This window comes from Eucyclogobius newberryi, unplaced genomic scaffold (assembly GCF_026437365.1).
Source record: "Eucyclogobius newberryi isolate DKJ021-1_F unplaced genomic scaffold, fEucNew1.0.hap1 SCAF_2, whole genome shotgun sequence".
Classification (NCBI taxonomy): Eukaryota; Metazoa; Chordata; class Actinopteri; order Gobiiformes; family Gobiidae; genus Eucyclogobius; species Eucyclogobius newberryi.
Genome location: NW_027315834.1, coordinates 49,941,610 through 49,962,741, shown reverse-complemented (window position 1 = coordinate 49,962,741; position 21,132 = coordinate 49,941,610). Strand labels below are relative to the sequence as shown.

Genomic DNA, 21,132 nt, shown 5'->3' with positions numbered 1-21,132 from the left:
AAACTGTCCATGAGATCATCACAGTCTGAGTTCATCTACAGCTGCTCCATGTGTCACCTCCAGATTTATAAAGTCTGTGTTTGCATCACTCACATAGTTAAAGCTTCAATCTGGAACATTCCCAATGTCTTTGAAAACTGCGATAATAAAGCCTCTGCTAAAGAAGAGCAGGGGTCAGGGGTCAGAGGTCAGGGGGAGGGGTCAGGGGGAGTGGCAGTACTGAGTCATGACCGGTCCATCTATAATCTGACATTTTGGGACAAAGTCATTAGATGTTTTTCAGGTTTTAAAGCTGCTGTTGTCATGGTGACTGAGACTGCTGTTGCCATGTCCTCCTCACCTGAACGTGAAGAGTGTCCCCATGTCCAGCTGGGACAGCAGCTCAGCCTTGGACTTGGGGAAGGACAGTCTGTACCTCAACGTCTCAAACGCCGGGACGACCAGTGCCTTTTTACTGTGCGCCATGTCCAGCTGCACCACCGACCTCCTGCAACCACATGAGAAGGTTCTCTCTCACCTGAGGCTCTCTCACCTGAGGTTCTCTCTCACCTGAGGTTCTCTCACCTGAGGTTCTCTCTCACCTGAGGTTCTCTCACCTGAGGTTCTCTCTCACCTGAGGTTCTCTCTCACCTGAGGTTCTCTCTCACCTGAGGTTCTCTCACCTGAGGCTCTCTCACCTGAGGTTCTCTCTCACCTGAGGTTCTCTCTCACCTGAGGCTCTCTCACCTGAGGTTCTCTCTCACCTGAGGCTCTCTCACCTGAGGTTCTCTCTCACCTGAGGCTCTCTCACCTGAGGTTCTCTCTCACCTGAGGTTCTCTCTCACCTGAGGTTCTCTCTCACCTGAGGTTCTCTCTCACCTGAGGTTCTCTCACCTGAGGTTCTCTCACCTGAGGTTCTCTCTCACCTGAGGTTCTCTCTCACCTGAGGTTCTCTCTCACCTGAGGTTCTCTCACCTGAGGCTCTCTCACCTGAGGTTCTCGTAGAGGCCGTACATTGGCAGGAAGTCGATGTCACTGAGGAACATGTACGGCGTCTGGACCTGCCGCATGGCCACGTTGCGCAGCAGATTGACAGGGTAGAACTGGCCCTCTTTGTACACGATGTGGTAGCCCACGTTTGCACGGCTCATGAGGACCTCAGAACCCTGAGCGTAACGGAGGAACTGCTGCGCTTCTGCATCGGACAGATAGAGGGCGAGGCTGAGCGGGCCCTCCCAGTGTTTACAGATGGCCTCCAGCATCTGCAGCCTGCAACCCAACCGACAAACAGGAGGATGAACACCACGCACAGAAGGTCTGACGGTCCTAAGATCTGAAGGTCCTAAGGTCTGAAGGCCTGAAGGTCCGAAAGTCTGAAAGTCCTAAGATCTGAAGGTCCTAAGATCTGAAGGTCCTAAGGTCTGAAGTTCTGAAGGTCCGAAGATCTGAAGGTCCTAAGGTCTGAAGGTCCTAAGGTCTGAAGGTCTGAAGGCCTGAATGTCTGAAGGTCCTAAGGTCCGAAAGTCCTAAGGCCCGAAGGCCCGAAGGCCCTAAGGCCCTAAGGTCCTAAGGTCCGAAGGTCCGAAGGTCTGAAGGTCTGAGGACGCACTCACCGGTCCATGGACAGCTGTGCCACCAGCGTTACATCCGTCCCGTCAGCAGGGGGCGTGTAGTCGTAGTGCAGGAAATACAAGTGCGTGCGGTGAACGGTGAAGCGCTCTCGTCTGAACTCGTAACACGGATCGTCCTCGTCCAGCTCCAGCAGCGTTCTCTGCAGCTGGAGAACATGTAGAACACGCTAATGAACATGCACACTTCCAAGCTCCCTCTCCGCATTCTTCACCCTCGCCCCACTACATATCCCGCTCCTCACCCTCGCCCCACTCCTCACTGTCGCCCCTGCTCCTCGCCCCCTCCTCGCCCCGCTCCTCGCCCCGCTCCTCGCCCCTGCTCCTCGCCCCCTCCTCGCCCCGCTCCTCGCCCCGCTCCTCGCCCCGCTCCTCGCCCCGCTCCTCGCCCCGCTCCTCACTGTCGCCCCTGCTCCTCGCCCCCTCCTCGCCCCGCTCCTCGCCCCGCTCCTCGCCCCGCTCCTCCTCGCCCCTGCTCCTCGCCCCCTCCTTGCCCTGCTCCTCGCCCTGCTCCTCGCCCCCTCCTCGCCCCCGCTCCTCGCCCCGCTCCTCGCCCCGCTCCTCGCTCCTGCTCCTCGCCCCGCTCCTCGCCCCGCTCCTCGCCCCGCTCCTCGCTCCTGCTCCTCGCCCCCTCCTCGCCCCGCTCCTCACTGTCACCCCCGCTCCTCGCCCCGCTCCTCGCTCCTGCTCCTCGCCCCGCTCCTCGCCCCGCTCCTCGCCCCGCTCCTCGCTCCTGCTCCTCGCCCCCTCCTCGCCCCGCTCCTCACTGTCACCCCCGCTCCTCGCCCCGCTCCTCGCTCCTGCTCCTCGCCCCGCTCCTCGCCCCGCTCCTCGCCCCGCTCCTCGCTCCTGCTCCTCGCCCCCTCCTCGCCCCGCTCCTCACTGTCGCCCCTGCTACTCGCCCGGCTCCTCCCTCGCCCCGCTGCTCACTGTCGCCCCTGCTACTCGCCCCGCTCCTCACTGTCGCCCCTGCTACTCGCCCGGCTCCTCGCCCGGCTCCTCCCTCGCCCCGCTGCTCACTGTCGCCCCTGCTACTCGCCCCACTCCTCACTGTCGCCCCTGCTACTCGCCCGGCTCCTCCCTCGCCCCGCTGCTCACTGTCGGCCCTGCTACTCGCCCCGCTCCTCACTGTCGCCCCTGCTACTCGCCCGGCTCCTCGCCCGGCTCCTCCCTCGCCCCGCTGCTCACTGTCGGCCCTGCTACTCGCCCCGCTCCTCACTGTCGCCCCTGCTACTCGCCCGGCTCCTCCCTCGCCCCGCTGCTCACTGTCGGCCCTGCTACTCGCCCCGCTCCTCACTGTCGCCCCTGCTACTCGCCCGGCTCCTCCCTCGCCCCGCTCCTCACTGTCGCCCCTGCTACTCGCCCCGCTCCTCACTGTCGCTCCTTGCCCCGCTACACATCACGCTCCTCACCCCGCCCCGCTCCTCACCCTCTCCGTGTTGAGGTCGGGCGCACTGGGACACCCGAACAGCTCTCGTCGCAGCAGGTTCCCGTCGTACTCTAAAAAGGTCAGGTACAGGTTTCTGAAGAACTCCACGTGTTTGTTCTTCACTCGCAGCTTTTTTGGAGAGTTCCAGTGGATCACCTGACGACAGGGCACGACAGGGTCAAAACAACCTCACAACAACACCACCCCCTGCAGGTCTGTGTCAGCGAGACACCCGAGAGAACACCATCCTGAGGGAACACCATCCTGAGAAGTGTTGTGTGTGGTTAGTGTGTGGTTAGTGTTGTGTGACTTTCGGTGACTGCACCTTGAGGTCGGACACGTCCTTGTAGCACTTCTCAGAGCGAGTGTGGTCCGACAGCTGAACGTTCCAGAAACACGGCAACTGATGCACCAGGAACGGGTTCTGCTTGATCACCGCGTTAAAGATGTCCTGAAACACAAGGACAAGACGTGATCACCGCGTTAAAGATGTCCTGAAACACAAGACAAGACGTGATCACCGCGTTAAAGATGTCCTGAAACACAAGCACAAGACGTGATCACCGCGTTAAAGATGTCCTGAAACACAAGGACAAGACGTGATCACCGCGTTAAAGATGTCCTGAAACACAAGGACAAGACGTGATCACCGCGTTAAAGATGTCCTGAAACACAAGGACAAGACGTGATCACCGCGTTAAAGATGTCCTGAAACACAAGCACAAGACGTGATCACCGCGTTAAAGATGTCCTGAAACACAAGACAAGACGTGATCACCGCGTTAAAGATGTCCTGAAACACAAGGACAAGACGTGATCACCGCGTTAAAGATGTCCTGAAACACAAGACAAGACGTGATCACCGCGTTAAAGATGTCCTGAAACACAAGGACAAGACGTGATCACCGCGTTAAAGATGTCCTGAAACACAAGACAAGACGTGATCACCGCGTTAAAGATGTCCTGAAACACAAGGACAAGACGTGATCACCGCGTTAAAGATGTCCTGAAACACAAGGACAAGACGTGATCACCGCGTTAAAGATGTCCTGAAACACAAGCACAAGACGTGATCACCGCGTTAAAGATGTCCTGAAACACAAGGACAAGACGTGATCACCGCGTTAAAGATGTCCTGAAACACAAGGACAAGACGTGATCACCGCGTTAAAGATGTCCTGAAACACAAGGACAAGACATGATCACCGCGTTAAAGATGTCCTGAAACACAAGACAAGACGTGATCACCGCGTTAAAGATGTCCTGAAACACAAGGACAAGACGTGATCACCGCGTTAAAGATGTCCTGAAACACAAGACAAGACGTGATCACCGCGTTAAAGATGTCCTGAAACACAAGACAAGACGTGATCACCGCGTTAAAGATGTCCTGAAACACAAGGACAAGACGTGATCACCGCGTTAAAGATGTCCTGAAACACAAGACAAGACGTGATCACCGCGTTAAAGATGTCCTGAAACACAAGGACAAGACGTGATCACCGCGTTAAAGATGTCCTGAAACACAAGGACAAGACGTGATCACCGCGTTAAAGATGTCCTGAAACACAAGGACAAGACGTGATCACCGCGTTAAAGATGTCCTGAAACACAAGACAAGACGTGATCACCGCGTTAAAGATGTCCTGAAACACAAGGACAAGACGTGATCACCGCGTTAAAGATGTCCTGAAACACAAGGACAAGACGTGATCACCGCGTTAAAGATGTCCTGAAACACAAGGACAAGACGTGATCACCGCGTTAAAGATGTCCTGAAACACAAGGACAAGACGTGATCACCGCGTTAAAGATGTCCTGAAACACAAGACAAGACGTGATCACCGCGTTAAAGATGTCCTGAAACACAAGACAAGACGTGATCACCGCGTTAAAGATGTCCTGAAACACAAGGACAAGACGTGATCACCGCGTTAAAGATGTCCTGAAACACAAGACAAGACGTGATCACCGCGTTAAAGATGTCCTGAAACACAAGGACAAGACGTGATCACCGCGTTAAAGATGTCCTGAAACACAAGACAAGACGTGATCACCGCGTTAAAGATGTCCTGAAACACAAGACAAGACGTGATCACCGCGTTAAAGATGTCCTGAAACACAAGACAAGACGTGATCACCGCGTTAAAGATGTCCTGAAACACAAGGACAAGACGTGATCACCGCGTTAAAGATGTCCTGAAACACAAGGACAAGACGTGATCACCGCGTTAAAGATGTCCTGAAACACAAGACAAGACGTGATCACCGCGTTAAAGATGTCCTGAAACACAAGACAAGACGTGATCACCGCGTTAAAGATGTCCTGAAACACAAGGACAAGACGTGATCACCGCGTTAAAGATGTCCTGAAACACAAGACAAGACGTGATCACCGCGTTAAAGATGTCCTGAAACACAAGACAAGACGTGATCACCGCGTTAAAGATGTCCTGAAACACAAGACAAGACGTGATCACCGCGTTAAAGATGTCCTGAAACACAAGGACAAGACGTGATCACCGCGTTAAAGATGTCCTGAAACACAAGGACAAGACGTGATCACCGCGTTAAAGATGTCCTGAAACACAAGGACAAGACGTGATCACCGCGTTAAAGATGTCCTGAAACACAAGGACAAGACGTGATCACCGCGTTAAAGATGTCCTGAAACACAAGACAAGACGTGATCACCGCGTTAAAGATGTCCTGAAACACAAGCACAAGACGTGATCACCGCGTTAAAGATGTCCTGAAACACAAGACAAGACGTGATCACCGCGTTAAAGATGTCCTGAAACACAAGCACAAGACGTGATCACCGCGTTAAAGATGTCCTGAAACACAAGACAAGACGTGATCACCGCGTTAAAGATGTCCTGAAACACAAGGACAAGACGTGATCACCGCGTTAAAGATGTCCTGAAACACAAGACAAGACGTGATCACCGCGTTAAAGATGTCCTGAAACACAAGGACAAGACGTGATCACCGCGTTAAAGATGTCCTGAAACACAAGACAAGACGTGATCACCGCGTTAAAGATGTCCTGAAACACAAGACAAGACGTGATCACCGCGTTAAAGATGTCCTGAAACACAAGACAAGACGTGATCACCGCGTTAAAGATGTCCTGAAACACAAGACAAGACGTGATCACCGCGTTAAAGATGTCCTGAAACACAAGGACAAGACGTGATCACCGCGTTAAAGATGTCCTGAAACACAAGCACAAGACGTGATCACCGCGTTAAAGATGTCCTGAAACACAAGACAAGACGTGATCACCGCGTTAAAGATGTCCTGAAACACAAGACAAGACGTGATCACCGCGTTAAAGATGTCCTGAAACACAAGGACAAGACGTGATCACCGCGTTAAAGATGTCCTGAAACACAAGACAAGACGTGATCACCGCGTTAAAGATGTCCTGAAACACAAGACAAGACGTGATCACCGCGTTAAAGATGTCCTGAAACACAAGGACAAGACGTGATCACCGCGTTAAAGATGTCCTGAAACACAAGACAAGACGTGATCACCGCGTTAAAGATGTCCTGAAACACAAGGACAAGACGTGATCACCGCGTTAAAGATGTCCTGAAACACAAGACAAGACGTGATCACCGCGTTAAAGATGTCCTGAAACACAAGACAAGACGTGATCACCGCGTTAAAGATGTCCTGAAACACAAGGACAAGACGTGATCACCGCGTTAAAGATGTCCTGAAACACAAGGACAAGACGTGATCACCTCGTTAAAGATGTCCTGAAACACAAGACAAGACGTGATCACCGCGTTAAAGATGTCCTGAAACACAAGACAAGACGTGATCACCGCGTTAAAGATGTCCTGAAACACAAGGACAAGACGTGATCACCGCGTTAAAGATGTCCTGAAACACAAGACAAGACGTGATCACCGCGTTAAAGATGTCCTGAAACACAAGGACAAGACGTGATCACCGCGTTAAAGATGTCCTGAAACACAAGGACAAGACGTGATCACCGCGTTAAAGATGTCCTGAAACACAAGCACAAGACGTGATCACCGCGTTAAAGATGTCCTGAAACACAAGACAAGACGTGATCACCGCGTTAAAGATGTCCTGAAACACAAGGACAAGACGTGATCACCGCGTTAAAGATGTCCTGAAACACAAGGACAAGACGTGATCACCGCGTTAAAGATGTCCTGAAACACAAGGACAAGACATGATCACCGCGTTAAAGATGTCCTGAAACACAAGACAAGACGTGATCACCGCGTTAAAGATGTCCTGAAACACAAGACAAGACGTGATCACCGCGTTAAAGATGTCCTGAAACACAAGGACAAGACGTGATCACCGCGTTAAAGATGTCCTGAAACACAAGGACAAGACGTGATCACCGCGTTAAAGATGTCCTGAAACACAAGGACAAGACGTGATCACCGTGTTAAAGATGTCCTGAAACACAAGACAAGACGTGATCACCGCGTTAAAGATGTCCTGAAACACAAGGACAAGACGTGATCACCGCGTTAAAGATGTCCTGAAACACAAGGACAAGACGTGATCACCGCGTTAAAGATGTCCTGAAACACAAGGACAAGACGTGATCACCGCGTTAAAGATGTCCTGAAACACAAGGACAAGACGTGATCACCGCGTTAAAGATGTCCTGAAACACAAGACAAGACGTGATCACCGCGTTAAAGATGTCCTGAAACACAAGGACAAGACGTGATCACCGCGTTAAAGATGTCCTGAAACACAAGGACAAGACGTGATCACCGCGTTAAAGATGTCCTGAAACACAAGGACAAGACGTGATCACCGCGTTAAAGATGTCCTGAAACACAAGACAAGACGTGATCACCGCGTTAAAGATGTCCTGAAACACAAGGACAAGACGTGATCACCGCGTTAAAGATGTCCTGAAACACAAGGACAAGACGTGATCACCGCGTTAAAGATGTCCTGAAACACAAGGACAAGACGTGATCACCGCGTTAAAGATGTCCTGAAACACAAGACAAGACGTGATCACCGCGTTAAAGATGTCCTGAAACACAAGGACAAGACGTGATCACCGCGTTAAAGATGTCCTGAAACACAAGACAAGACGTGATCACCGCGTTAAAGATGTCCTGAAACACAAGCACAAGACGTGATCACCGCGTTAAAGATGTCCTGAAACACAAGGACAAGACGTGATCACCGCGTTAAAGATGTCCTGAAACACAAGGACAAGACGTGATCACCGCGTTAAAGATGTCCTGAAACACAAGACAAGACGTGATCACCGCGTTAAAGATGTCCTGAAACACAAGACAAGACGTGATCACCGCGTTAAAGATGTCCTGAAACACAAGGACAAGACGTGATCACCGCGTTAAAGATGTCCTGAAACACAAGGACAAGACGTGATCACCGCGTTAAAGATGTCCTGAAACACAAGACAAGACGTGATCACCTCGTTAAAGATGTCCTGAAACACAAGGACAAGACGTGATCACCGCGTTAAAGATGTCCTGAAACACAAGGACAAGACGTGATCACCGCGTTAAAGATGTCCTGAAACACAAGACAAGACGTGATCACCGCGTTAAAGATGTCCTGAAACACAAGGACAAGACGTGATCACCGCGTTAAAGATGTCCTGAAACACAAGGACAAGACGTGATCACCGCGTTAAAGATGTCCTGAAACACAAGACAAGACGTGATCACCGCGTTAAAGATGTCCTGAAACACAAGACAAGACGTGATCACCGCGTTAAAGATGTCCTGAAACACAAGGACAAGACGTGATCACCGCGTTAAAGATGTCCTGAAACACAAGACAAGACGTGATCACCGCGTTAAAGATGTCCTGAAACACAAGACAAGACGTGATCACCGCGTTAAAGATGTCCTGAAACACAAGACAAGACGTGATCACCGCGTTAAAGATGTCCTGAAACACAAGGACAAGACGTGATCACCGCGTTAAAGATGTCCTGAAACACAAGACAAGACGTGATCACCGCGTTAAAGATGTCCTGAAACACAAGACAAGACGTGATCACCGCGTTAAAGATGTCCTGAAACACAAGACAAGACGTGATCACCGCGTTAAAGATGTCCTGAAACACAAGGACAAGACGTGATCACCGCGTTAAAGATGTCCTGAAACACAAGGACAAGACGTGATCACCGCGTTAAAGATGTCCTGAAACACAAGACAAGACGTGATCACCGCGTTAAAGATGTCCTGAAACACAAGGACAAGACGTGATCACCGCGTTAAAGATGTCCTGAAACACAAGACAAGACGTGATCACCGCGTTAAAGATGTCCTGAAACACAAGCACAAGACGTGATCACCGCGTTAAAGATGTCCTGAAACACAAGGACAAGACGTGATCACCGCGTTAAAGATGTCCTGAAACACAAGACAAGACGTGATCACCGCGTTAAAGATGTCCTGAAACACAAGCACAAGACGTGATCACCGCGTTAAAGATGTCCTGAAACACAAGGACAAGACGTGATCACCGCGTTAAAGATGTCCTGAAACACAAGGACAAGACGTGATCACCGCGTTAAAGATGTCCTGAAACACAAGACAAGACGTGATCACCGCGTTAAAGATGTCCTGAAACACAAGACAAGACGTGATCACCGCGTTAAAGATGTCCTGAAACACAAGACAAGACGTGATCACCGCGTTAAAGATGTCCTGAAACACAAGGACAAGACGTGATCACCGCGTTAAAGATGTCCTGAAACACAAGACAAGACGTGATCACCGCGTTAAAGATGTCCTGAAACACAAGCACAAGACGTGATCACCGCGTTAAAGATGTCCTGAAACACAAGGACAAGACATGATCACCGCGTTAAAGATGTCCTGAAACACAAGACAAGACGTGGCGGCGCCTGAAAGGATAATACACCTCTAATGTGAGGAAAGCAGCAGCAGCAGCAATAATAGTAACAGTAACAGTAGCAGTAGTAGTAGTAGTAATAGTACTACTACTAGTACTAGTAGTAGTAGTAGTAGTACTACTAGTAGTAGTAATAGTAGTAGTAGTACTAGTAGTAGTAGTAGTACTACTAGTAGTAGTAGTAGTACTAGTAGTAGTAGTAGTAGTACTAGTAGTAGTAGTAGTACTAGTAGTAGTACTAGTAGTAGTACTAGTAGTAGTAGTAGTAGTACTAGTAGTAGTAGTAGTAGTACTAGTAGTAGTACTAGTAGTAGTAGTAGTACTAGTAGTGGTAGTACTAGTAGTAGTAATAGTAGTAGTACTACTAGTAGTAGTAATAGTAGTAGTACTACTAGTACTAGTAGTAGTACTAGTAGTAGTAGTAGTACTAGTAGTAGTACTACTAGTAGTAGTACTAGTAGTAGTACTACTAGTAGTAGTACTAGTAGTAGTAGTAGTAGTAGTAGTAGTAGTAGTAGTAGTAGTAGTAGTAGTAGTAGTAGTAGTAGTAGTACTACTAGTAGTAGTAGTACTACTAGTACTAGTAGTACTACTAGTACTAGTAGTAGTACTAGTAGTAGTAGTACTACTAGTACTAGTAGTACTACTAGTACTAGTAGTAGTACTAGTAGTAGTACTAGTAGTAGTAGTACTACTAGTACTAGTAGTAGTACTAGTAGTAGTAGTAGTAGTACTAGTAGTAGTAGTAGTAGTACTACTAGTACTAGTAGTAGTACTAGTAGTACTAGTACTAGTACTAGTACTAGTACTAGTAGTAGTAGTAGTACTACTAGTAGTAGTAGTAGTAGTAGTAGTAGTAGTAGTAGTAGTAGTAGTAGTAGTAGTAGTACCTGATCTGCGAGCGAGGTGGACAACATCCCCATGAGTTCTCTTTCAGCCGTCAGTCTCCACATCTGTTCCCAGCGAAGCTTCCGGAGACGATCGAGCAGCAGCAGAATCACTCCTAAAAATACAAAAGTAATACTGCAGTACTGCGAGTAATACTGCAGTACTGAGAGTAATACTGCAGTACTGAGAGTGATACTGCAGTACTGAGAGTGATACTGCAGTACTGAGTGATACTGCAGTACTGAGAGTAATACTGCAGCACTGAGAGTAATACTGCAGCACTGCGAGTAATACTGCAGTACTGAGAGTAATACTGCAGCACTGCGAGTAATACTGCAGTACTGAGAGTAATACTGCAGCACTGCGAGTAATACTGCAGTACTGCGAGTAATACTGCAGCACTGAGAGTAATACTGCAGCGCTGAGAGTAATACTGCAGCGCTGAGAGTAATACTGCAGCGCTGAGAGTAATACTGCAGCACTGAGAGTAATACTGCAGTACTGAGAGTAATACTGCAGTACTGAGAGTAATACTGCAGCACTGCGAGTAATACTGCAGTACTGAGAGTAATACTGCAGCACTGCGAGTAATACTGCAGTACTGAGTGTAATACTGCAGCACTCAGAGTAATACTGCAGTACTGAGAGTAATACTATAGCACTGCGAGTAATACTGCAGTACTGAGTGTAATACTGCAGTACTGAGAGTAATACTGCAGTACTGAGAGTAATACTGCAGTACTGAGAGTAATACTGCAGTACTGTGAGTAATACTGCAGTACTGAGAGTAATACTGCAGCACTGCGAGTAATACTGCAGCACTGAGAGTAATACTGCAGTACTGAGAGTAATACTGCAGTACTGAGAGTAATACTGCAGCACTGCGAGTAATACTGCAGTACTGCGAGTAATACTGCAGTACTGCGAGTAATACTGCAGCACTGAGAGTAATACTGCAGCGCTGAGAGTAATACTGCAGCACTGAGAGTAATACTGCAGCACTGAGAGTAATACTGCAGTACTGAGAGTAATACTGCAGGACTGAGAGTAATACTGCAGCACTGCGAGTAATACTGCAGCACTGAGAGTAATACTGCAGTACTGAGAGTAATACTGCAGTACTGAGAGTAATACTGCAGTACTGAGAGTAATACTGCAGCACTGAGAGTAATACTGCAGCACTGAAAGTAATACTGCAGCACTGCGAGTAATACTGCAGTACTGAGAGTAATACTGCAGCACTGCGAGTAATACTGCAGTACTGAGTGTAATACTGCAGCACTCAGAGTAATACTGCAGTACTGAGAGTAATACTATAGCACTGCGAGTAATACTGCAGTACTGAGTGTAATACTGCAGTACTGAGAGTAATACTGCAGTACTGAGAGTAATACTGCAGTACTGAGAGTAATACTGCAGTACTGAGAGTAATACTGCAGCACTGCGAGTAATACTGCAGTACTGCGAGTAATACTGCAGTACTGAGAGTAATACTGCAGTACTGAGAGTAATACTGCAGTACTGAGAGTAATACTGCAGCACTGAGAGTAATACTGCAGCACTGCGAGTAATACTGCAGTACTGCGAGTAATACTGCAGCACTGCGAGTAATACTGCAGCGCTGAGAGTAATACTGCAGCGCTGAGAGTAATACTGCAGCACTGAGAGTAATACTGCAGTACTGAGAGTAATACTGCAGGACTGAGAGTAATACTGCAGCGCTGAGAGTAATACTGCAGTACTGAGAGTAATACTGCAGCACTGAGAGTAATACTGCAGCACTGAGAGTAATACTGCAGTACTGAGAGTAATACTGCAGGACTGAGAGTAATACTGCAGCACTGCGAGTAATACTGCAGCGCTGAGAGTAATACTGCAGTACTGAGAGTAATACTGCAGTACTGAGAGTAATACTGCAGCGCTGAGAGTAATACTGCAGCACTGAGAGTAATACTGCAGCGCTGAGAGTAATACTGCAGTACTGAGAGTAATACTGCAGTACTGAGAGTAATACTGCAGGACTGAGAGTAATACTGCAGTACTGAGAGTAATACTGCAGCACTGCGAGTAAAGAGCCACATAGTGAGACTAAAGAGCCACATAGTGAGACTCAAGAGCCACATAGTGAGACTAGAGAGCCACATAGTGAGACTAAAGAGCCACATGAGACGGACACGTTACATCGGCTTCGTTTAAAATGTTACGTTTTCTAAATTCAATTGTTGCTCTAATTCTTCCGCCGATGACACAAAACGATTAAATACTTTGGCTGCTTCTTTTCTCTCCCTGAGGCGTGTCTCCACGTTTTGGAGCTCACGCACTAAAAGTACAAGTACATGTGTTAAAGCAGTAAAAGTATAAGCCATAGTGATAGTATAAGCCATCATAGTATATAGCCATAGTATTTATACCTGTGTTGAAGCCCCTGCCAAGCGCTGGCCACGGCCGGTGATTCTTCCACAGATTCCCCAGGTACCAGTCGCTCTGGTTCTCCACCAATCCAAGAACCTGCTGACCTGAAGAAGAAACAAGCTCAGAACCTGAAGAACCTGAAGAAGAAACAAGCTCAGAACCTGAAGAACCTGAAGAAGAAACAAGCTCATTGTGGGCGGTACCTCTGAACTTGTGGGCGGTACCTCTGGACTTGTGGGCGGTACCTCTGGACTCGTGGGCGGTACCTATGAACTTGTGGGCGGTACCTCTGGACTCGGGGGCGGTACCTCTGGACTTGGGGGCGGTACCTATGAACTTGTGGGCGGTACCTCTGAACTTGTGGAAGACGGCCCAGAGCTCGGCGATGTCGGTGGCGAAGGTGATGTCGGTGTCGAGGACGATGACCTTCTGCAGCGTCGGGGGAAGAGTCTTGGTCAGGACCAGCTTCATCAGACCATAAATCCCAGAGTAGTGTTTGTTTGGGATCCACGAGACCTCGGACTGAAACAGAGACCAGGACTGAGACCGGGACCAGGACCAGGACTGAGACCAGGATCAGGACACAATGCAAAAAATGACCCTAAAACCACCTGGACACTTAGAGCTGACTCACTTTGCACCTGTAACTGACAAAACTGTCCATGAGATCATCACAGTCTAAGTTCATCTACAGCTGCTCCATGTGTCACCTCCAGATTTATAAAGTCTGTGTTTGCATCACTCACATAGTTAAAGCTTCAATCTGGAACATTCCCAATGTCTTTGAAAACTGCGATAATAAAGCCTCTGCTAAAGAAGAGCAGGGGAGGGGTCAGAGGTCAGGGGGGAGGGGTCAGGGGGAGGGGTCAGGGGGAGTGGCAGTACTGAGTCATGACCGGTCCATCTATAATCTGACATTTTGGGACAAAGTCATTAGATGTTTTTCAGGTTTTAGAGCTGCTGTTGTCATGGTGACTGAGACTGCTGTTGTCATGGTGACAAATGACATCCTCCTGAACACTGACACGGGCAAAGCCTCAGTCTTAATTCTGTTAGATCTGATGCTGCTTTTGACACTGTCCATCATGGGACCCTCTTACAGAGACTAGAGGACAGGGTGGGACCCTCTTACAGAGACTAGAGGACTGGGTGGGACCCTCTTACAGAGACTAGAGGACAGGGTGGGACCCTCTTACAGAGACTAGAGGACTGGGTGGGACCCTCTTACAGAGACTAGAGGACTGGGTGGGACCCTCTTACAGAGACTAGAGGACAGGGTGGGACCCTCTTACAGAGACTAGAGGACAGGGTGGGACCCTCTTACAGAGACTAGAGGACAGGGTGGGACCCTCTTACAGAGACTAGAGGACAGGGTGGGACCCTCTTACAGAGACTAGAGGACTGGGTGGGACCCTCTTACAGAGACTAGAGGACTGGGTGGGACCCTCTTACAGAGACTAGAGGACTGGGTGGGCATCACTGGCCCCGCCCTAAACTGGTTAAGGTCCTATCTGGAAGACAGGAAGTACTTTGTGTCTCAGACCACATGCCCCTGTGGGTGCCCCAAGGGTCAGTCCTGGGACCCCTTCTGTTCATCCTCTACATGCTGCTGTTAGGTCACATGACACGCAGTGAAAATGTTTCCAGTTTTAGCTAGTGTTTGTTTCCAGTAGATTAGACTGTAACGGCCTAGAACCAGGAAGTACCTTCACATTAGTCCTGACTAGAACCAGGAAGTACCTTCAAATTAGTCCTGACTAGAACCAGGAAGTACCTTCACATTAGTCCTGACTAGAACCAGGAAGTACCTTCACATTAGTCCTGACTAGAACCAGGAAGTACCTTCACATTAGTCCTGACTAGAACCAGGAAGTACCTTCACATTAGTCCTGACTAGAACCAGGAAGTACCTTCACATTAGTCCTGCCTAGAACCAGGAAGTACCTTCACATTAGTCCTGACTAGAACCAGGAAGTACCTTCACATTAGTCCTGACTAGAACCAGGAAGTACCTTCACATTAGTCCTGACTAGAACCAGGAAGTACCTTCACATTAGTCCTGACTAGAACCAGGAAGTACCTTCACATTAGTCCCGACTAGAACCAGGAAGTACCTTCACATTAGTCCTGACTAGAACCAGGAAGTACCATCACATTAGTCCTGACTAGAACCAGGAAGTACCTTCCCATTAGTCCTGACTAGAACCAGGAAGTACCATCACATTAGTCCTGACTAGAACCAGGAAGTACCATCACATTAGTCCTGACTAGAACCAGGAAGTACCATCACATTAGTCCTGACTAGAACCAGGAAGTACCATCACATTAGTCCTGACTAGAACCAGGAAGTACCATCACATTAGTCATGACTAGAACCAGGAAGTACCATCACATTAGTCTTGACTAGAACCAGGAAGTACCATCACATTAGTCATGACTAGAACCAGGAAGTACCATCACATTAGTCTTGACTAGAACCAGGAAGTACCATCACATTAGTCCTGACTAGAACCAGGAAGTACCATCACATCAGTCCTGTGCTCAGGTCTGCACTGGCCCCAGTGGCTCAGAGACGTTTCAGCAGCTCTGCTCGAGGCCTGAGGTTGTGTTTACACTTAAAACATCACCAGAACTGGACCAAAAGTTGCAGAAATGTGTTTAGCTCTTGTGTTTTAAGAGTAAGAAGTTCTTGAACACGGCTGCTTTAGCGTGAACCGTGACCTAACCCCAAACCCTAACCCTGACCTAACCCTGACCTACCTCCAAACCCTGACCTAACCCTAACCCCTGACCTACCCCCAAACCCTGACCTAACCCCTAACCCTGACCTACCCCCTAACCCTAACCCCTACCCCTGATCTAACCCCTATCCCCAAACCCTGACCTACCCCCTAACCCCTACCCCTGATCTAACCCCTAACCCTAACCCTGACCTAATCCCTAACCCTGACCTAACCCGGCAGGTGGAGTGAATGAAACGCACCTTGAGCTCGTCTCCGTCGTAGAAGTCGACTCTCACGGCCGGAACCATCCAGGACGTGAAGAGCGAGGCCAGGATCTTCTGAGCGATGGCGTCTGTGATGAAGTGAAAGTGCAGAGGGTTCCTCCTGCACAGGGCCAGTGTTAGCCTCGCCGCGCAGGGCCAGTGTTAGCCTCGCCGCGCAGGGCCAGTGTTAGCCTCGCCGCGCAGGGCCAGTGTTAGCCTCGCCGCGCAGGGCCAGTGTTAGCCTCGCCGCGCAGGGCCAGTGTTAGCCTCGCCGCGCAGGGCCAGTGTTAGCCTCGCCGCGCAGGGCCAGTGTTAGCCTCGCCGCGCAGCAGCAGAGTGGTTGGCCTCCTCGCCACGCAGCGGCAGAGTGGTTAGCCACGCCACGCAGCGACAGAGTGGTTAGCCTCCTCGCCACGCAGCGGCAGAGTGGTTAGCCTCCTCGCCACGCAGCAACAGAGTGGTTAGCCTCCTCGCCACGCAGCAACAGAGTGGTTAGCCTCCTCGCCACGCAGCGGCACATGAGGACATGGGAGATATGAGGACACGGGGGACATGAGGACACAAGGGACATTAGGACACGGGGGACATGAGGACATGAAGACTCGGGGGACATGAGGACTCAGGGGACATGAGGACACGGGGGACATGAGGACACGGGCAACATGATGACTCGGGGGACATGAGGACACGGGGGACATGAAGACATGGGGAACATGAAGACTCGGGGACATGAGGACACAGGGGACATGAGGACACAGGGGACATGAGGACTCAGGGGACATGAGGACACGGGGGACATGAAGACTCAGGGACATGAGGACTCGGGGGACATGAGGACTCTGGGACATGAAGACACGGGGACATGAGGACACGGGGTACATGAGGAGGTCTGACCTGTGGAAGAGCACAGACTTGACCAAAGTGACCACGTCTCGACTGGCGTTGTACCCGGCACAAACGATCGCCACGTGTATCGTCTGAGGAGAGAAAGAGAGTCAAAGAGCGCCCGCTAGAGAGCGCCCGCTGGAGATCGCCCGCAGGAGAGCGCCAGCTAGAGAGCGCCCGCTGGAGAGCGCCCGCTAGAGAGCGCCCGCTAGAGAGCGCCCACAGGAGAGCGCGAGAGCGCCCGCTGGAGAGCGCTCGCAGGAGAGCGCCCGCTGGAGAGCGCCTGCAGGAGAGCGCGAGAGCGCCCGCTGGAGAGCGCCCGCTGGAGAGCGCCCGCTGGAGAGCGCCCGCTGGAGAGCGCCCGCAGGAGAACCGTAGTAATAGTACAACAGGAAGAACAACTATAACGAGGTTCACATTCTGCTTTATCTCGTCCTTTAAAATGTTTTTTTACTTTGGCGTCTCATCTTTTATAAATTAATTGTCCCCTTTGGGCCCCGAGCGCGGCTCCTCACCTCGCACTTGTCGACGACGGGCTGCTGGCTGCAGTCGGAGTTGTTGGCCCCGCCCCTGTGGCCCCCGCGCTGGGCCTCACTGTCCCCGGTGCCCTCCTCAGACTGGGCCCTGCTGCGGCCCAGAGGTTGGCTGCGGTTTTGCTCCGGGCCCTGGTTTGGGCCCTGGTTTAGGCCCTGGTTTGGCCCCAGCTTGTGCAGGCGCTTGGGGGCCCGGCTCAGCTCTTGTCTCAGGAGGCGGTTCTCTTCTTCCACGGCCCTGACGCGCAGCTCCAGGGCCTGACGCTCACTGAGGCCCCCTACAGCCGAGGCAGAGAGCGGCTCCAAGGGCAACAGAGACACAGACTTCACTGAAACAGAGACACAAGTCAGTCCAGGTCCAGTCCAGGTCCAGTCTAGGTCCCAGTCCAGGTCCCAGTCTAGGTCTCAGTCGGGTCCAGGTCCAGTCCAGGTCTCACCCTGAAACCCGGCCGCTGACAGGTAAATCCAGGCGATGGCCGGCACAAAGAGCAGAGCCAGCGCCGCCACAAGCTTCCTCCTGCCACGGCACATTCCCATCATGCTTTGGGGCTGGAGCAGGAAGGACTCACATTCCCATCATGGACCTGATCCCACCTGGATCAAGCATCACTGGAACAGAAAACGCACGTTCAAGATGAACTTCATGAATCCCTCGTGACCCGTTGTCACAGGTTTGTTTTAGCTTCCATGAAAAATTATGGCTTTGTCGAAGAATTTTTGTGGTGATTTTTATTTACACCCACGTGACCAGACCAAGTGCGGCAACTTGCGCTTTAAACCGCGCCTCGGCAGTGCCTCAGGTTGGCCCACAGGGGGCAGCAGGTAAGTGTGGTGCATAGGCGCCGAGTGTGCACCCTCGAACGCTCTACGTCCGGGCAGTGGGGGAAAGCGTCCGGGCAGTGGGGGAAAGCATCGCGCACCGTGACATTATCGCCGTCCTCGGCGAGGTTGACGATGGGTGGCAACCTGGAGAGGTAATCTTTCCTCAACGTTGGTCTTGCCAGCTCGATGGCGGATCTGGAATTGGAACGGCTGGAGGGAGAGGTACCAGCGGGTGAGACGACTGTTGTGGTCCTTCATGGACTTCCAGGTCAGGGCACGACGGTCTGTCTCCAAGTCAAACTCCCTCCCGAGCAGGTAGTATCTCAAGCTCTCCAGGGTCCACTTGATGGCCAGGCCCTCCTTCTCCACAGTAGAGTACCTGGTCTCACATGGCAGCAGCTTGCGACTCAGTCAAAGGACTGGTTGTTCCTCTCCAGGTCCACCTTGGGCCAGGACTGCCCTCAGTCCCACTGAAGAGGCATCAGTCTGGACAAGGAACCTCTCGATAAAATCGGCACTGGCGAAGAGCACATGCAGGTCTTGAGGGTCTGAAAGGCAATCTCGGAGTCGTCTGTCCAAACTATAGGGTTTCTCTGATCCTTCGCTGTCAGAGGAGCTGCGATGGTGGGAAACTGTGGGACAAAACTTCAGTACCACCCAGCTAAGCCCAAGAAGGACCTCACCTTTTTTGCTCGCGGGCGCGGACAGCTGCTAATGTCTTTGACCGCGTCTACCTGTGGTCTAACCTCGCCTTGTCCAAGCCGGTAGCCTAGGAATTTTGCCTCTACCTTGGCCTATTGACACTTGGAACAACTCAGCGTCAGGCCTGCTTGCTGAATCTGGCCAAGGACTTGTTCCAGATGATGAGGATTCTGCTCCCAGGTGTCACTGAAGATGAACACATCATCCAGGTAGGATTCACTGCAGTCTTCAGACCACCGCAGGACACTGTCTATCAGCCTCTGGAGGGTGGCTGGGACTCCATGGAGACCAGAGGGCATCACCGTGAACTGGAAGAGGCCGGCAGGGGTCTGGAAAGCGGTGTAGGGGCATCTTGCTTCTTCCAGGGGCACCTGCCAGTAGCCCTTGCAGAAATCAAGAGTGGTTATGAACCTCGCTGAACCAATCTTCTCCAGCAGATAATCGATCCGGGTTACATCGCATTGAGGTTCTTGAAGTCAATGCAGATACGGAGAGAGCCGTCCTTTTTCACCACGATGACCATAGGGCTGCACCATTCAGACTACGATGGAACAATCACCCCAGGCACTGCATTTCCTTCACCTCCTTCAGAAGCTCTGCAACTAATTGTTGAGGCACATGGGATGACCGCTGGCAAATGGGCCCTTTATCTTTAAGGCAGATGACGTGCTCGATTAGGATGGTCTTCCCCGGGTTTGCAACAAACGGCTTGGAAACTTGCTGGAAAACATTGCTCAGCTGATTGGCTTGAGTAGCAGAGAGATGGTAAAGCGCAGCTTCAGCAGACTGGTTGAGGTCAGAGAAGGTAGACTCCTCTTCCCCCAGGAACTGGAGCTAGAGACTCCTTCCACTCCTTCAGCAAGTTCACATGGTAGGTCTGCTTCGCCTTTTTCTTGTCAGAGTGGTGGCTCTCATAAGTTACCGGCCCCATCTTCCTGAGAACTTTGTACGGGCCCTGCCACTTGGCAAGCAACTTGCTGTTAGCGGACGGCAGGAGAAGCAGGACTTTCTGGCCAGACTGGAACTCCCGATGTCTAGTCTGTTTGTCGTACCATGCCTTTTGGGGCTGCACGAAGGTTGACATCTGCTTCCTCGCGGTACTAGGCGAGCCGATCCCTCATCTCCAGCACGAACTGGAGCACACTGCGGTCATTAGTGGCGGTTGCTGGGGCCTCACAGGTCTTCGGCAGAAGATCCAACGACCCTTGGACATCCCAGCCACACAGCAGCTCGAACAGAGAGAATGTGGATGACCAGTGGATTTTTGAGGAACCTCCCTGTTGGCGAAGAGCAGGTAGGGCAACCACTTGTCTCAGTCTCTTCCGGTATCAGCCACAAATTTCTGCAGCATCTTCCTCAGGGTCTGGATGAAGCTCTCGACCAAGCCATCCGTCTGAGGATGGTACGGGGTGGACTTGATCGATGTAATCCCAGCTGCCTGTGGAAGAGCAGCAGGAGTCTGGAGGTGAAGTCGGTTCCCTGGTCAGTCACAATCTTGTCCATAATGCCAACCCTTGAAAACAACTGCATAAGACAACGCTTACAGTTTGGCACCCTGCATTTCAGCCCTTTGTCAAAAACGCCGCTGGCGCCGAGATTTTTTCCGACCTTTTGTGCCTGTCTTGAATAAGCTACTGTCCAGCATAGAGAAGGGTTCAGGGTCTGGCTCCTTTTCCTGTGCTAGAGTGTATTTCACCCCTGCTCTGGTCTGGGCATGGGTGATTACAGGCCCTAACAATGCTCTATCAAAAGCAGTTTTTGGCTCCTTCCTAGTAAATCCAGCAGCACCGGTCGGTTCCACCCCAAGAGGGCAGCTACAGGCAACCTTTCCACTACGCCCACGGTCAGCAAATACTGTTGTTTATCCACCACCAAAGTGAGCTCAGTAGTAGGGTAGGACTGTAGGTCACAGTGCACACAAAATATTTCTTCTTGCCGACTATAATCCACCA

At 50.9% G+C, this 21,132-nt stretch overlaps 1 protein-coding gene across 1 annotated transcript in view; it reads right to left on the bottom strand.

Moving 5' to 3' along the window:
• The window catches only part of large1 (LARGE xylosyl- and glucuronyltransferase 1), a 19,063-nt gene extending 827 nt beyond the window's left edge, over positions 1–18,236 (bottom strand). The window contains exons 1-12 of the mRNA XM_072453362.1: positions 18,094–18,236; positions 17,639–17,985; positions 17,133–17,215; positions 16,236–16,359; positions 13,603–13,774; positions 13,252–13,356; positions 10,843–10,955; positions 3,362–3,487; positions 3,037–3,192; positions 1,593–1,756; positions 970–1,248; positions 341–487 (exon numbers count right to left, since the gene is read on the bottom strand). Coding sequence (XP_072309463.1) covers positions 341–487; positions 970–1,248; positions 1,593–1,756; positions 3,037–3,192; positions 3,362–3,487; positions 10,843–10,955; positions 13,252–13,356; positions 13,603–13,774; positions 16,236–16,359; positions 17,133–17,215; positions 17,639–17,985; positions 18,094–18,196 — 1,919 coding nt within the window. The 5' untranslated portion in view covers positions 18,197–18,236. The remainder of the gene's footprint in view (positions 1–340; positions 488–969; positions 1,249–1,592; positions 1,757–3,036; positions 3,193–3,361; positions 3,488–10,842; positions 10,956–13,251; positions 13,357–13,602; positions 13,775–16,235; positions 16,360–17,132; positions 17,216–17,638; positions 17,986–18,093) is intronic.
• Positions 18,237–21,132: the final 2,896 nt, after the last annotated feature.